Raw genomic sequence first — 15,896 nt, 5'->3', positions numbered from 1 at the left:
CACACACACACACACACACACACACTCCGCCCCTCGACCGGAGCCTCAGCACAATGTTGCATGTTCTTCACGGGAGAGAAGAAAGAAGAAAGCTGCTCTGCTGCAAAGAATCATGGGAACGAGTTCAATCAGAAAGCCTGAGGAGAAAGAAGACGTGCAATGAACTTCAAAACATCATATTTGATCAATCAGGCTTTTATGGCATAGTGATAATATGAAGGAAAACAGCTCAGTTTTATTCAGAGACTCAAACTGAGCAAAAATATGACTTTGGTGCAGATGCTGATATTTCTATGCTGAAATTCTGCTGATGCTTGTGATGTAAATCAATGAGATCTTTATATCAGATACTGACATAAAATGCTCTAAATATCAGCGGTCGCTCTATATCTGCAGTAACATGTCTCAGTGAGATGAGATTGAAATGCTCCAAACATATAATGCAGTGATTGAGAGCTGAAGAAATAAAGGCTCCTCAGAAGATGTGAGATGTTCTGGAGGCTTGTGAAGATCATTCCTCCGCTGAGGAACAGTGAAAGTAAAGCTTCTGGAAACAAACGCTCCTCAAAAGATCCTGAGGATCAGATTTGAGACTCTAAAACATGATTGATGGAGAATCAAGTAAAGCTGAGCTGCTTCAGTGCAGTAAGTGTTCATCTGGAGATATTACTGCAGTTATTCTGACATTTACTTGATTAAAACCAGTCAAGATTTGACACGAGAAGCAGCAATCTATAGAAACCCTGAGCTGGTAACTGCGACTTATTTCTCATAATTGCAACTTTTTTTAATGCACCCAAACAGAAGCTCAACAGAAATCAATAGCGGTGTGAGAAGTGTAGTTCAAAATTAATTCAGGTCAGTTTAAAGAGTTCAGAGTCCTGCCGCTGTGCTCACTTGTGCAGATAAGTTTAATAAAATATATGAATTGCAGTAGTTTTCAGCTACTCTCAGGGTTATGTCATGTCAGATTCTGTCTACAGGCCATCAAAATCACAGCCAGATTTTAGGGATTGAACACATCTGAATGTAATGGTGTGCAATGTATTCTATCTACCAAAATATAATCCACATTCATACGTCTCTCTATCTTTCATTTAGTTTTGTCCTTGCATCAGTTATAAGATCGGTATATGAGTATTTTCTGCAGGTTCATCTTGAAACCTCCTGATTGTGTTTATCACAAAGTCCTTGTTTAGTCAAAAACTAATTTTGCTGAGTCCAGATCTGAAGTTATAGATTGAGCAAGATTGGGAAATTGCATTATGCAATATTTATTGATACTGTGATTGAGACGAATAGGTGTGTCCAAATGGCTGTTTGTCTGCTCTAATGTTTAAATTTGTTTGCGCTATCTTTTTTTTTCTTCGGAAAATCAATGTCAAACTCTATTAGCTTTATTCTGTCACAGCGTTTGCATGAACTTTGGAGTCGGGGGCTGAAATTTTAACATGAGTTTGGTTTGCTATAAATCTCCTGCTCAGAAATCTGAAAGCTGTACTGGAGCATCATGGGTGAAAATAAGCTCAGTCTTTTGCTGCTTTTGAGCACCGTCGCCTTGTCAAGTAAGTATAGTCAAGTCACATTTATTTTGATAGTGCTTTGTACAATACAGATAGTTTCAATAACAGTGTTAATGCTGTAATTATACAGCTTCATTCAGTTCAAATGTGGATTCAGTTCAGTGTGAATGTTGCAAAGCTCATCAAAAAAGATTTCTTTCATAATTTTCTTTGCACTGCAAAAATGCTTTTCTTCTTCAGTATTTTTGTCTTTTTTTTCTCAGTACAAATATCTAAACATTCTTAAATCAAGATACCTTTATTTAAGATGCAAAATGACATAAGGAGTTATATCCTGAAAAAAAAAATACAATAAGTCTGCCAATGGGGTATGAACATTTTCTTTTTATTTTTTTAGTTCATTTATTTATTATAAATGTTTTATTTATTATTTTTCAATAGAAGAAAAATCAATATAAACTCAAAATATAATTTTGTACAGATCTCATGTCAAGAAGAATATTTCCAAACATACAAATAATCAGATCCAATTTATAGAAATGCATACATTAAAATAAAATAAGACATAGGTGGTCATTGTATTAATAGTGGAATTTGTATAGACATAGGGTCAAAAGTCCATAAAAGTTGCTAGTTGTTTATTTTTATTTTTATTATTATTAGATTCATATGAAATTAGACCATTTATGCATGAATTTTACTTTTCTCACCCCAATGCCATTGCAATAAAGAACTTAAACTAATACAGATTCACATTTTGGACGTTTTCAGCCCTGATTACAGTGTAATGACATGCATTTTTTATTACAGACGCGCAGGATGAAGGACCACCATGCTTGAGTATGTCTACATGCAAACCTACAGCTGTAATGATCTAAATTCAATATTAAATGTCAGCATGTATTTATGCATTAAATAATGTTTTAATGAATTGCTCTGCTGTTTCTAGTGGCCAAAAGATACAAACCCTTCAACAAGTATGAATACTTCTATAAGACAGAGTCTTTGAACGCTTTGAATGAGGCGGTCAATGGCCCCGAGGCCAGCTGCAAGGTACAGTATGAGCTCATTTCCCTACATCAAACACTAAAGTTACTGCCGTTTTGTCAACAATGCAGTGTGAATATCGCATTAGGTTGAGATTGCAGTTCCTGGTACATGCAGCTACATCTTGCGCACCACCGAATGCAAGCTGAGAGAAGCGATTGGCGTCAATGCAGATGGAAACCCAGTGTTTGGAGCTGCTGCTGGCACCGAGGACTTCAAAACCGCCATGGAGAAGTAAAGGCCCGTTCACACCAAGAACAATAACTATAACAATACTAGCATCCATGTCGGCAGGCGATAACGTTCCGTTTATTATAAGGGTGCACTGCAGTTTTAGTCTGCCACTTTAAAGGCGCAATATGTCATTTTCGCCGCTAGAGGGCGCGTATTCAAAATAAACAAAGGACTAGTTTGATGACGCTGTGACTGAGTGTGGAATCATGGGAGTTATGGTCTTCATCCCCACAGCCGATGCAATCCAACGGGACTCGGGCAGAAATCATGTTCATGGATGAGCTAATGATTTATTAGCGTAGTAGAATGAAGCAGAGTGAGGCTGAAAGCCGCCGAAGTGAAACGAGGCGCTGAACGAGCGCGACACACGACTGGAAAGCAGCGGAGCTTTTATTATGCCACAGTCGAGCGCTTGCGCTGCTTCCGGTCGTGCGTATGTGGGGTAAAGCAGCTCTGTTTTATCATACTAGATACATTTAGTTCTGTTATAATGCTACTCTGTGCGGTCGTCACCGGTCTAATAAAATGCATAACATAATAAAGCGTCTTTCTTGAACGCTTTGAATGAGGCGGTCAATGGCCCCGAGGCCAGCTGCAAGGTACAGTATGAGCTCATTTCCCTACATCAAACACTAAAGTTACTGCCGTTTTGTCAACAATGCAGTGTGAATATCGCATTAGGTTGAGATTGCAGGTCCTGGTACATGCAGCTACATCTTGCGCACCACCGAATGCAAGCTGAGAGAAGCGATTGGCGTCAATGCAGATGGAAACCCAGTGTTTGGAGCTGCTGCTGGCACCGAGGACTTCAAAACCGCCATGGAGAAGTAAAGGCCCATTCACACCAAGAACAGTAACTATAACAATACTAGCATCCATGTCGGCAGGCGATAACGTTCCGTTTATTATAAGGGTGCACTGCAGTTTTAGTCTGCCACTTTAAAGGCACAATATGTCATTTTCGCCGCTAGAGGGCGTGTATTCAAAATAAACAAAGGACTAGTTTGATGACGCTGTGACTGAGTGTGGAATCATGGGAGTTATGGTCTTCATCCCCACAGCCGATGCAATCCAACGGGACTCGGGCAGAAATCATGTTCATGGATGAGCTAATGATTTATTAGCGTAGTAGAATGAAGCAGAGTGAGGCTGAAAGCCGCCGAAGTGAAACGAGGCGCTGAACGAGCGCGACACACGACTGGAAAGCAGCGGAGCTTTTATTATGCCACAGTCGAGCGCTTGCGCTGCTTCCGGTCGTGCGTATGTGGGGTAAAGCAGCTCTGTTTTATCATACTAGATACATTTAGTTCTGTTATAATGCTACTCTGTGCGGTCGTCACCGGTCTAATAAAATGCATAACATAATAAAGCGTCTTTGGTGTTTCCATATTTTCTACAAAACAAAACCAGAAATTGAGGGGTTATGACTTAATTGGCAGGCGACACAATGACACTCCGTGTCACTAGTTAAAATAGCTTATTTCTCTGGATTTAAACATTCTATAAAAAACTTTGGGATAATGTAAGTACACAAGTCAGCAAAATATATAACACTGTTCTAGTGGTTTTTGGATATTTTAATTAAAAAAATCTTACATATTGTGCCTTTAAATGCACAAGCTCTTTAAAGTCTGATTCTGATTGGCTTTTTATTGTTCATCTAGGGCTGTTCGATTCTGAAATTTTTAATTGATTCTGATTACTGGTTCTGGAGTCGACTCTGGAATCGATTCCTCACTGTTGTTTTAGATTCTTTTTTTCTTTATAGATTGGATAAATGTGTTTACCTAATCTCGCTGTGACTACAAGATTTGGAGGCTTACGTCGTTTTGCACTTCTTTAGTATTCAGTGATTATTATAATCATCTATTATATCTTCATGTATTCTGGTGCGGCGCTCAAAACCTTTCATTGTAGACAACAGAACAAGCCATTTTAAACTAAATAATGAGTTAAAAAAATAAATCAGAAAAATAATGAGAATTGTTCTTTTTATATTCTTTAGACACCCGAAAATCCGCTTTTGTGCATCAAATGTCTGTATTGTATGTTTTAGGTGCAAAACTTCATGATAGGAAACTTGTCCAAGATGTATTGGCAAAACGCTGCAACAGTTTCTCTTAACCGATTCATTAAACAAACTGTCAACCGGTTCATGGAGGTGAATCAGACTTCCCAAGACTATTAACAAGCAACCAAGTGGCAATTTAGAGAACTAAAAAGGCTATTAAAGAGGAGTCAAATAGCTTTGATGGAATCGATTCCAACCTTTGGAAAAGATTCTCGATTCCCAAGTCCTCGGAAATTGATTCTTTGTGGAATCAATTCCCAACCCTACGTTTGTCAGATTAGAACAATTGTTAAAACCGTATAGTTATAGTTATCGTCCTTGGTGTGAACAAACCTTAAGTGTTGTCTTTGCTGTCACGCATGTAAAATCTGTCCATTCCAATTATGAATCTGCAAGAAAGACATATATCTGTTATATTCAACAAACTCTTCTCTCTTTGTTCAGACATCCTCTGAAGTTCACCGTTGAGGGAGATGATGAAATCAAGCTTTTCCCTGAGGAGGATGAGCTAATAAACATCCTCAACATAAAGAGGGGAATCATCTCTGCTCTTGCTGTCCCTGTGCTTGAGGAGGACAGGAACAAAGAGATGGTCTGTTGATAAACTTCACTCTTGAAAGAGAAAGATGGTCACACCAAACCTACCTCTGACATTGAGACTGTTTTCATTCCAGCCCACCATCTACGGCCTGTGTAAGACTGACTACGTCGTGAAAACCAGAGAAGACATCGACACTGAAGTCACCCTAAACAGAGACCTGTCCAAATGTGACAAGTTCAGACCAATCAAGGACCACACCAGTCCCTTGGCCCTCATCACCGGCTTGGTTAATTCTGAGACTTAGGTTTAAGTTTTGTGTAAAATTCCAGTTGAGACGAGTGGAGTGAGATCTCCAATGTTTTTATTTTTCTCTTCCAAAGCACCATCCTCTTGCTCAGCTGATCTGGAGCAACCAGACCTGCAACTACAAGTTTGACAATGAGCAGCACCACATGACCTCTGGAAGTTGCACTGAAAAACATGTTCTTGTGCCTTTCTCATACAAGTAAATGAAGTAAATAACTTTTCTGTAGCTCAAAGTGTTGAGCATGGGTTTGATTCCCAGGGAATGCATGAATTGGTAACATGCATACCCAGAATGCAATGGTAGATACTTTGGATAAAAGCATCTGCCAAATGCATAAATGTTAATTGCTTGATTTTTTCAACATAGCTGGATGGTCATGCACTTCTGATGTTTGTCTCTATGGCTATGACTAGGGGAAGATATGGAGTGACCAATACTGGTAAACAGGCCTTGACTCTTTTAGGAGTTGCTGACTACAATGACAGAGTCTTTGAACACAGTAAGATAACGATTTGGCGTCAATGTTCATAACTTGCTTGCAATGTCAAACAAAATGCAAAATGTGCTGTTATGCCTCCAGATGTGGCCAATATGAAACCCCTCCATCTTGACCGCAGTGTTGACATGAGCCCCATCCAGGATAAAGACGCCGCTCTTGATGTTCTGAGGGAACTTTCGGGCCTTTCCAAGACCAACGATGGACGCAAGAGAGCCCACTTGGCCCACAAGCTTGTAGCTGTGATCCGCAAGATGGAAGCTGAAACCTTGACAGCCACTGTTCCTGAGGCCCTGGAGATTTCTCGTTTTTTGACGTACCAGGCTTTGCTACAATGCGGCACCCCAGAATGCAACAGTGCTATCATGCAGATTTTCAGGACCTTTGACAGGTCCTCAGTTGAGATTGACGCTGCTGTATATGGCATGGGAATGATACCCCAGTCCTCGCGAGTCCTTGTGAAGGAAATGTTGGCGATGGCAAAGTTCAAGCCGACCAAACCAATCTACTATGCTCTCAGCCAAGCTGTGAGAAGGTAAGGAACACGTCTTTAGATTAAGGTAAAAGTAAATCAACTAACATATGAGTTGAATTTTATCAATTGGTAGTTCTGTGTAGCTCAGAAAGTAGAGGATGGTTCCAAAGTCTTGGGTTCAATTCCCAGGGAATGCATAAACTGGTAAAAAGTAAATCTTGTGTGCAATGGATAAAAGCGTCTGTCAAATACATAAATGTAGTGCACCTTAATTTGCAACCGTGTGAAAAGACATTTTCAGACAAATCTCAGATTTGTCCCACTGACTCTCATCCATGTTTTGCATAAGTGTGTTTTGTACATAGATGTAGCATTGTCACTATTTCATCAAAAGAGCATCTTGTGTTCTCTGTGTGACCTAAGGCTCTATGAGTCCGATGGAGTCACCAATGAGATCCAAGCAGTGGCTGATTATGCCCTTGAACAGATTGGTGATTGCACAGGTGACCAGGAACACGTCTTTCTTTCTCTAAGGGTATGTTAACACAAATTCCTACATGCTGATAAATTAATCTTCAGACTCTACAGCTAAGCATCATCTTTCAGGTCATTGGCAACATGGTGGTTGCACTGGGAGCTGCACGCCCTGCTTTGCATTCTTCTGTTATTCAATGCATCAACCACCCGACTGCCTCCCCTTCAGTTCAGCATGCTGCCATCCAGGTCTACAGACAGATTCTTGTACCTGAGGAGGTGAGCTGTTAAATATGCCCACAGCTCTTGGCTATCCTAAAGTCAGTCTAAAGATCATTTCATGCCTTTTAAAGGGTCGTGAGGTGCTCATGCATGCTGTTCTAGACAGAGATGCATCCGTACAGAAGCGTGTTGCCGCCTACCTCATCTTGATGAAGAACCCTACACCTGCTGAACTTGCTCAATTGGCAGCAGCTGTCCATGTTGAGGAAAACCGCCAGACCAAGAGCTTCATCATCTCTCATATCACCAACATGTTGAGCTCTACAGCACCAGAGACTCAGGAGTAAGTATGGAAGAGAATGTGAATAACTTATCAATCAAATTTTCAGAAGAAAATGTAATCTTGTTATTTTTACTCCCTAGCCTGAGGTGGAAGGTTCAAGAGGCCTTTCAAGGCAATGAAATTGGAATGATCATGGAACCCACCAAACTCTCTCGATACTATAGACTTGGATCTTTAGAGGGAAATATGATCTTTGAATCTCCCAACGAACTGCCAAGGGAGGTCATGCTGGAGATGACCTTGAATGCTTTTGGATTTGATATGGACTTCATTGAGGTACAGAGTCCAATAAAAGTCTGACATTTACTTGATGTGTTAGGTATGAATGCAATGGTTTTATTCTTGCTTTCAGATTGGCATGGAGGGTAAGGGCTTTGAGCCTATTGTGGAGGCCCTCTTTGGTGATGATGGATTCTTCCCAGACACTGTCATGAAAACCACTTTATACGCTACCGACAATATGCCCGCCCAACTCATCGAGGTCTTGGACAACATGCTGCCAATCATGAGGAATGAAAGGAAAAAGAGACAGGTATTAAATGTGGTAAAATTAGCAAATGGACATATTTCTTCATAGCAGGATTCCAATCTAAATTTTCTGTGTGTTGTAGGCTATTCAAAACATAGTCAAAGAAATCAGTGATAATGTCAACAAGCTTATTGAGGACTTGAAGGCCCAGGATACCCCTGAAGCGATGGTGTACCTCAAGCTTCTGGGTGCTGAACTTGGCTATCTTGATGCAAAAGATGGCAAGATGATTCACAATCTCCTTAAGATGATCCCCACTGATGTGAGTACAGCTTTTCCAACCACATTTATGAATGCATTTGCTTAAACAGTCATCTGAACTATATTTTTGAAATAGTTTGCTAAAAGACTGCTCTCAAGTGTCGACAACGAGCTTTTCCTTCACTACATCTTCATGGATAATGAGTTCTATCTGCCCACCGGTGCTGGCTTTCCATTGAGAGTTGCTCTGTCTGGTACCTTTACACCTGGAATCAAAGGAGGATTGAGGTTTAGTCCAGGCATGGTGAGTCCAACACACTTTAGTCATGCATGTGTTACTATCAATATTTATCTTTCATTTCTGCTATTATACTAAAAGAAATGAATATGACTACACCACAGAAGGAATTTGCATTTGCGCTGTCTTCTGGCATTGAGTTTGTGACTGAGATTGGGACTCACTTCCCAGACTACGTTCTCTCCGGTCTGGAGATGCACACTAACATCTATCATGAGAGTGGCCTCAGAGCAAAGCTCTCTGTGACCAACAACCAGCTCAAGCTTTCCATTCCAGCTCCTCGTGAGCCAACTGAGCTCATCAGTGTGACGTAAGACATCTTGACTTGAAATGCAGAAAAAGAAACTAACATTAAAACAAGTCAAATAATTATTTTACATTAATTGTTATTGTTCCCCATATATAGCAGTTCTCTGGTGTCTGTTGTTGGTGCCAAGATTTTGCCCATTCATGCCAATGGCGAGTATATTAATGCGGAAGTATGTGCTCCTGTTTTCCCTGGATGGAAGCACTGTACAGTCCTTAAGTATCCTGATGATGCCGCCCCTTATTTTCCTCTCAATAGTGATACCAAGTAATGGAAAATCATCTATATACTGATATTTAAATCATATTATTCCTAGGACAATATTTTTCATCCACACTGCATTTGTGTTTAGATTTACTGTTACGCTCTACCCATCGGTAGAGGTCACAGAGTATACTGCCACCATCAACTATGCCTATGAGGATGATTCAGACAAAGTCACATTTAGCATAAAGGCTGAAGGTACAAGGCTACTAAGCTTACTAATTATCTTTTTATATTATTATATATAATAAGTCTTTTTTCATTTAATTACTATCAGGAACACCCTTTGAGGCCACAAATACAGTGATGTTAAACAGAAAGCAACACACTGTATCATCAGAGTTGCTCATTGCCCCTCTTCAGCTTTATTCTAAAGTTTATGCAAAACTAAAGCATGATGAGAAGTTGACGTTGGAACTTGAGAGTGACCTAAAACTCCCTGAGACGACTTCTGTTCAAACACTCATTCTGAAATTGGGTACGTGTCCAAAAATTCTTTCTGTAATATGAATAGAAAATTTTAGTAAATTATTTACCACACGATTTTGAGCCTATCAAATATCCCTTCAATCTCAGAGAATGAGAAGATTGAAGCTGAATTAAAGTCTCATGTCAATTCTGAGATTCAAAGAATCATTTCCAACATCAATGCCATTGAAACCATTGTCAATAGCCTTATTGATGGCCAGACTGCCCAGAATGAAAAGAAAGTCCGTGATATCCTGGCAAAGTCAGCTGCGGTAAGATAATGAACTTACCTCAATTGATTTTTTCATCAGGTTTTGACGAAGGAAATGTTTTTAATTAAATGAAAATGAAATAAATCTACATTGTTGATATTCCAATTGTGCAGTATTTGGGCATTCCTGCTTTGCCTGTGTTCGCTATTCCTGAAAGACTGTTCCTGAATGTGTGAGTTAAAGTCTCTAGTATGGTGAACTTTCTGCACATAAAACGCAATGGTTAAACTGTAGTTAAAATTTACATTACATGTTTTTAAACAGAGAGGTTGCTGCTAAATATCTCTTTGGCCATCCTTACTATACCATCACTCTTCCCTTGCCCTTGGGTGGAAAATCCACTAGAGATCTAAACTTTCCGATGACTATCTCCACCCCAAATCTGATTATACCTCATCTTGATCTGGAATTTGAAGCTACTAGCATTAATCTTCCAGAGGTCTCCATTCCTGTGAATGTGTCGCTGTCTGTGCCGACTCTTGAAATGACAGAAATGTCCGGAAAACTAAGCAGCAACTTCTACAACTTAGAAACAGCTATGTCTGCTGCCAGAGATCCTTCTGCAGACCTACGTTATTCTGCTAAGTTTGAAGTTACCGGAACAAGTCCTGTTGACCTCCTATCCCTAAAGGTTGAAGGTAAAAAAACATGCATTGTATACACTTGATTTGGATGATTGCTTATTGATTGATTCATTTTCATTTATTGCACAGGATCTGCTCTTGTTGAGCCCACACCTGGCAATTCTCTAATGACAAAAGTAAAAGCAGTGGTTCACCACAAGATTATTGATGCCACCATCAGAGTTGAGGAGGAAGTAAAGCTTGCTGAAAAACTCAGTGTGAAATCCAAAAGCAAGCTTGATGTAATTAGCCTTTTTGGAGTGCAAATTTCGCTGGAGCATAATGGAACTTTTGAAGTTGATGACGAGGAGATCTCTGGAGATGGAAACCTGGAAGGATCCTTCGAGGCTGGTCCAGTCAATGGTTCAGGAATCCTTACGCAGTCAGTCTCTCTACTCCCATCCAGACAAGAGGCAAAGATTGATTCTTCATTGAAAGTAGACTCAACACTTCTTCAAGCTCGAAACTCCTTTGCTTTAGCTTTTGCCAATGGAGGACTGATAATTCTATCCAACACTGCAGCATTTGATGACCATCTAACAAACACTGCTAACATCACCTTCAAGGAATTTCAGCTTGCTCTAAATACTCATACAAAAACACAGGCTTTTGGCCTGAAGATCCAAAACATGGCTGAGACCAGAGCTGGTGCTGAAGCAGTCAGTGTTAAGATTGAGACCTCTACTGACATCTCTGAAGAACGTATCCATTCCCTTGTGGCAGGAGTATTGGACATCAATGGTCTAACTATTCACAGTGATGCCTCTGCTAAACTTATGGGACACACAGCTGCACACAAAGCCAATCTGAACCTCAATATGGATGGCCTGACCACCAGTGGCACAACCTCACTGCAAAGCGCCTTTACTATGGAGGAGGTTAAGCAGACCTTTGAGATCAACTACAAAATTCTAACTGCCACTGCTAAGTGCAAAACAATTGGAAATATCATGGGAACACGCATTAACCACAACACTGAACTGGAGATGGCTGGACTTTCTGGCAGAATCAAGAATCGTGTACGTTTCAACTCCATGGTGTTTAATGTTGAAACCAACACTTACGGTACAACTATTCCATTCAGTTTCAATTTTGATGCCTCTGCTAATGGTGATAATGACATATACCTGTATGGACACAGTAATTGTGAGTTTAATGCAAAAGTCCTCCTGAAAGTAGAACCACAATCGATTGCTCATTCTCATGAATTCAATATCTCAACGCTCCTTGACATAGACAGTGTCAACATCAAATCACATTTTGAGAGCAAGTCTGACACTCTGCTGATCCCATCTGAACAAAAGACTAAAGTGACTGTTAAAGCTGAAGTGAACAACAATGCCATCAATCAGGAAATAAGCGGTTACAATACTCCAGCACAGTTTGGGCTGGAAGGGTCTGGAACAGTGCACACCAATTTGTTCAACACTGCCAATACTGCTTACCAGGACTTTGTGGTCTCTGGTTTCCTAAAGTATGGCAAAAGCAATGACAGACATTTAATTAGCTTGCCTTTCCTTGATGGTTTGCTTCTAGTTCCTGACAACATCAGAATAACACTTGTAAGCATAGGCGAGACCCTGAGGAATTACATCAACAAAGAAGGGATTGCTTCCAAAATTCATAACTTATCTCAGCATGTTAGTGACTTTGTGTCTAATTTGAACTTTGAGAGAAGAGCTGTCCAGCTGAAACATACCTTGATATCTCTATCCCAGGAGTTTGCATTAAAGCTGGAAAATCTGGTGGCCTCTCGAATCGGTGCCTTTGCGAAACTAGTGAGTGATATAGGCAACTGTTTCAGTGAGGCACTGGAATTGACTGTGAAGGGTATGCTGGTTGAAAATGTAGTTCCAAAGCACATTAGTACTTTGATATTTTCCATCATTGAGGATGTTAAAATATTTCTTAGCTCGATCACCACCCAGAGTTACACAAAGCTGAATGAGATCTTCCGTCCTGCCAATGCTGAGAACAACAAACCTGACAGTCCTCTTCAGATTCCTTCAGTTTCAACAGCTCTTCTAGTGCCATCTTTTGGAAAGCTGTACGGTGAGGTCAGATTCAGCAGCCCTGTATACAACGTCAGAACCTCTGCAGAGTTCAAGAACGCCTCAGAGAGACACCCTCTGTTCACGGCTTTTATTTACTCTAAAGGAACCTCTCCGAAACATAACATTCTGAATTACAATCTAGATTCCACTGCACAGATATCTATGCCTAAGATGAGTCCTGTAACAGTGTCTGAAACTCTGAAGTTAACACACGTTTATTTGACTTTAGACCAACAGGCATCATCGACTCTGAATGGATCTGCCTCTAACAATGTTAATTCTTCATCTTTCTCTCTTGAAACTTTATACAAGCACCAGGTGAAAATCCCCTCACAGTCTTTGTCTGGTGAAGTCACCCTGATTCAGAACACTATAGCTTTCCAGGATGGTGCTGCAATCACCCTGACAGTTAAAAATGAAGGATCTAGCAAATTTACTCTTGAAGACTTCTCTGAGGAAGGCACCCATAAGAGTGACCTGCATTTGAACATGGGCCTTAGCACCGCCAAGCTGACTTTCACAGGCCGCACTGACAGCGCACATTTGCAGATGAAAATGAAGGTGAATGCTGATGCTGTTGCTCTAAGCCACATTGAATTCAATGCTCGTGTTGAAACAGAGTCGCCATTTATCAAGAACAGTTTGCTGGTTGTTTCTGGAAAGGCTTGCTTCAGTGATTTGAGTATAGAAATCAGTGCAGCCCATGACACCGAGCTTGTTGGACCTGTCAGCGGTGTCCTCTCTAACACTGCAAACATCATGACTTGTCCTTGCGTGGTTGATATTCACTTTCAGAACAAGGGTAATGCCAAGATCAAACTCTATGAGTCTTTGTTAACCACTGTTGATCTCCAGAATGACTACACTTTTATCTTCAACCCTGACCTACAAGAATTTAGCACTGTGGCAGTTGCCTCTTTCAACCATTTCAACTACAGCCATAACTTCACAGCTAACAATAACGAAGCAGAGATGGGTATTCACACTGTTGTGAATAGTGTAGCCAGCTTTGAGTTCTTAAATGCTGCAGAAATGTTCGTGCCAGCCATTTTCAAGATTCCAGCAGTCAAAAAGCTAAAACGGAGTCATGACCAACCCATTGATCTAAATGCCAAACTTGTCTACCAGAAGAGTGGGTTTGCTCCTTTACTGGGCAACCTGGTCTCTGAGGTGTCTTTCAAGTCGTCTATTCTCAACCTCAGTGCTAATACAGGTATTTATCCGAAGGATTGCTTGATGCATGTTAGTGCCACAACTGCCTCTGTGTTTCAGGAATTGAATTCCAAGCTTGATGGATCCACTAGCCTGACCACAAAAAGTGGACTAAAACTGGCCTCTTCTTTGTCTTTGGAGAATGCTCACATTGAGGGTAATCATAACAGCACCATGACTCTGGAAGACAACTTTGAGGCTGTATTATCTGTGGACACAGTTGCTAAGATTCATACAACAAGCTTCACTGTTAATGCCGCTCATCAGCTTTCTGCTGACACCAAAGCCCATCCAAAGGCAGAATCAAACTTGACAATCAAGTACACCTTCGATCAGTCAGACTCAGCAGCTGCTGGACATGGAGATGCTAAGAATACCTTAAAGCTGGATGCAACTCTTTCCTATATCACCTTTGAGTCTGTAAGCCAAATAACCTCCAATTCTACATCCCCTGATGGTGTCACAATTAAGGGAACACTAGATAATGAAGCTAACATCTATGTGAAAGCTGATGGTCTGAAATCCAATCTGAAGACCACTGGAAATGGATGCATTGGTTTTAGATATTCCAAGTTGTGGTTTGACATTAATGACCTGCTGACCGTGGAGGGAGGACTTGACCGTATATATTCTTTGCTAGAAATTAATTCAAACTATACATATATTGATGGTACAGATTATGACCTTGCAATAAATCACACTGCTCGTGGTAAAACTGATCTTGTTCCCCTGAGCACCCTCATGGCTGCTGTAGATATATTCTTGACTCAGCCAAGTTATAGAGATTTTGATGTAAGATATAAAGAAAGTACTTATTCATCAAACAGCTTTGCATTCAAAACAGAGACTTTCTCTCGTTGGTATAATTCAAGTACAGCAATATCAGGAGATATGTTGAATGATTTACCTAATGCGGTTGTGTATGAGTGCTCTTACAATTTCACTTCTCCATCTATGCTTCTGGAGTATCAGGGTGGCTTGCATATAATTCCCGTTTACCACAATTAATTATTGTTGAAAACAAGAAAAGGTATTGAACTATACATTGGTCTTTATTTACTGTATGCTTGTTTACCTTAGACCTCATAATCACAGACAAGCAGAGCCAGAATAAATGTAAAAGTCATTCTCAAGCACAATGATGGAAGCATGTTAGTCATTCTTATAAAGCCCTGAAATATTGCTTGTCCCAATCAACAATAAATGGATCCAATCCTTTTACTTGACATATACTCAGTTTTACTTGACTGAAAAAAAATCTACATTAAATTCTATTTTTGAAAATGTTTCGCATTTTGTGCTGTTTATTGTTTACTCACACACACACTCACACACTCTCGCATTATACACACTCAACACACACACACACACACACACACACACACTCACACACACACTCACACACTCACACACACACACACACACACACACACATATAGTTTTAGTCAAATGCGATAACTTTAACCAACACTGGAAATCATCTGAATGACCAGAACACAAGGTTATGGTTAAATGCGGGTAATTACAAATATTAAACAAGTTTTCTTGTTCAAGAACAAAATTCTCCTCACCTAAACGAGAACAGCACCGCATACCAACGGTTTTTGCAACGGTTATATATTTAAATATTCATGACGTAATACAAAATCAGCCTATCAAATGAATGCTCTCAATTTATCAATGAGTATTTATTATTATTATTATTGTTGTTGTTGTAACAAGAACCAATAGGAGGCAGTACAAGGCTTGCTTAGAAAATACAAAGATATAGGAGTTGCCTTTATGCTTTTACGCTTTTATAGAATACATTGTTTATAAATAAAATACGAAATGTAAAAATTGTTTTAAGCCATACCATGTAACTTTATGCAGGGCTGTTCCGCATTAATAAAGTGTGTTTATTGTTATGTAACTTTTATCAAGTCCATGCAGACC

General features: G+C 40.0%; 1 protein-coding gene across 1 annotated transcript; it reads left to right on the top strand.

Moving 5' to 3' along the window:
* Positions 1-1,468: 1,468 nt before the first annotated feature.
* apobb.2 (apolipoprotein Bb, tandem duplicate 2) lies at positions 1,469-15,247 on the top strand. The gene is made up of 24 exons (XM_016249710.1): positions 1,469-1,565; positions 2,334-2,363; positions 2,473-2,576; positions 2,659-2,804; positions 5,320-5,467; positions 5,550-5,702; positions 5,797-5,921; positions 6,137-6,222; positions 6,304-6,754; positions 7,118-7,229; positions 7,301-7,447; positions 7,522-7,733; positions 7,814-8,009; positions 8,086-8,265; positions 8,345-8,524; positions 8,600-8,767; positions 8,866-9,071; positions 9,168-9,335; positions 9,421-9,530; positions 9,610-9,810; positions 9,909-10,072; positions 10,186-10,244; positions 10,337-10,710; positions 10,786-15,247. Exons 1-24 carry the CDS (start codon positions 1,511-1,513, stop codon positions 14,967-14,969), a joined length of 7,959 nt encoding a protein of 2,652 aa, XP_016105196.1. The 5' UTR covers positions 1,469-1,510; the 3' UTR covers positions 14,970-15,247.
* Positions 15,248-15,896: the final 649 nt, after the last annotated feature.

Source organism: Sinocyclocheilus grahami, unplaced genomic scaffold (genome assembly GCF_001515645.1).
Source record: "Sinocyclocheilus grahami isolate Dianchi unplaced genomic scaffold, SAMN03320097.WGS_v1.1 scaffold949.1, whole genome shotgun sequence".
NCBI lineage: Eukaryota > Metazoa > Chordata > Actinopteri > Cypriniformes > Cyprinidae > Sinocyclocheilus > Sinocyclocheilus grahami.
Note: the sequence above shows the minus strand (reverse complement) of the source record. Positions and strands in the feature narration are given on the sequence as shown.

What these genes read in the sequence shown, in the direction of transcription:
- apobb.2 (XM_016249710.1), top strand. Translation starts at nt 1,511, where the DNA reads ATGGGTGAAAATAAGCTCAGTCTTTTGCTGCTTTTGAGCACCGTCGCC. An exon ending in GAGCACCGTCGCCTTGTCAA is followed by an intron (nt 1,566 to 2,333) that starts GTAAGTATAGTC and finishes TTTTTATTACAG; the next exon opens with ACGCGCAGGATGAAGGACCA. An exon ending in GAAAGACTGTTCCTGAATGT is followed by an intron (nt 10,245 to 10,336) that starts GTGAGTTAAAGT and finishes GTTTTTAAACAG; the next exon opens with AGAGGTTGCTGCTAAATATC.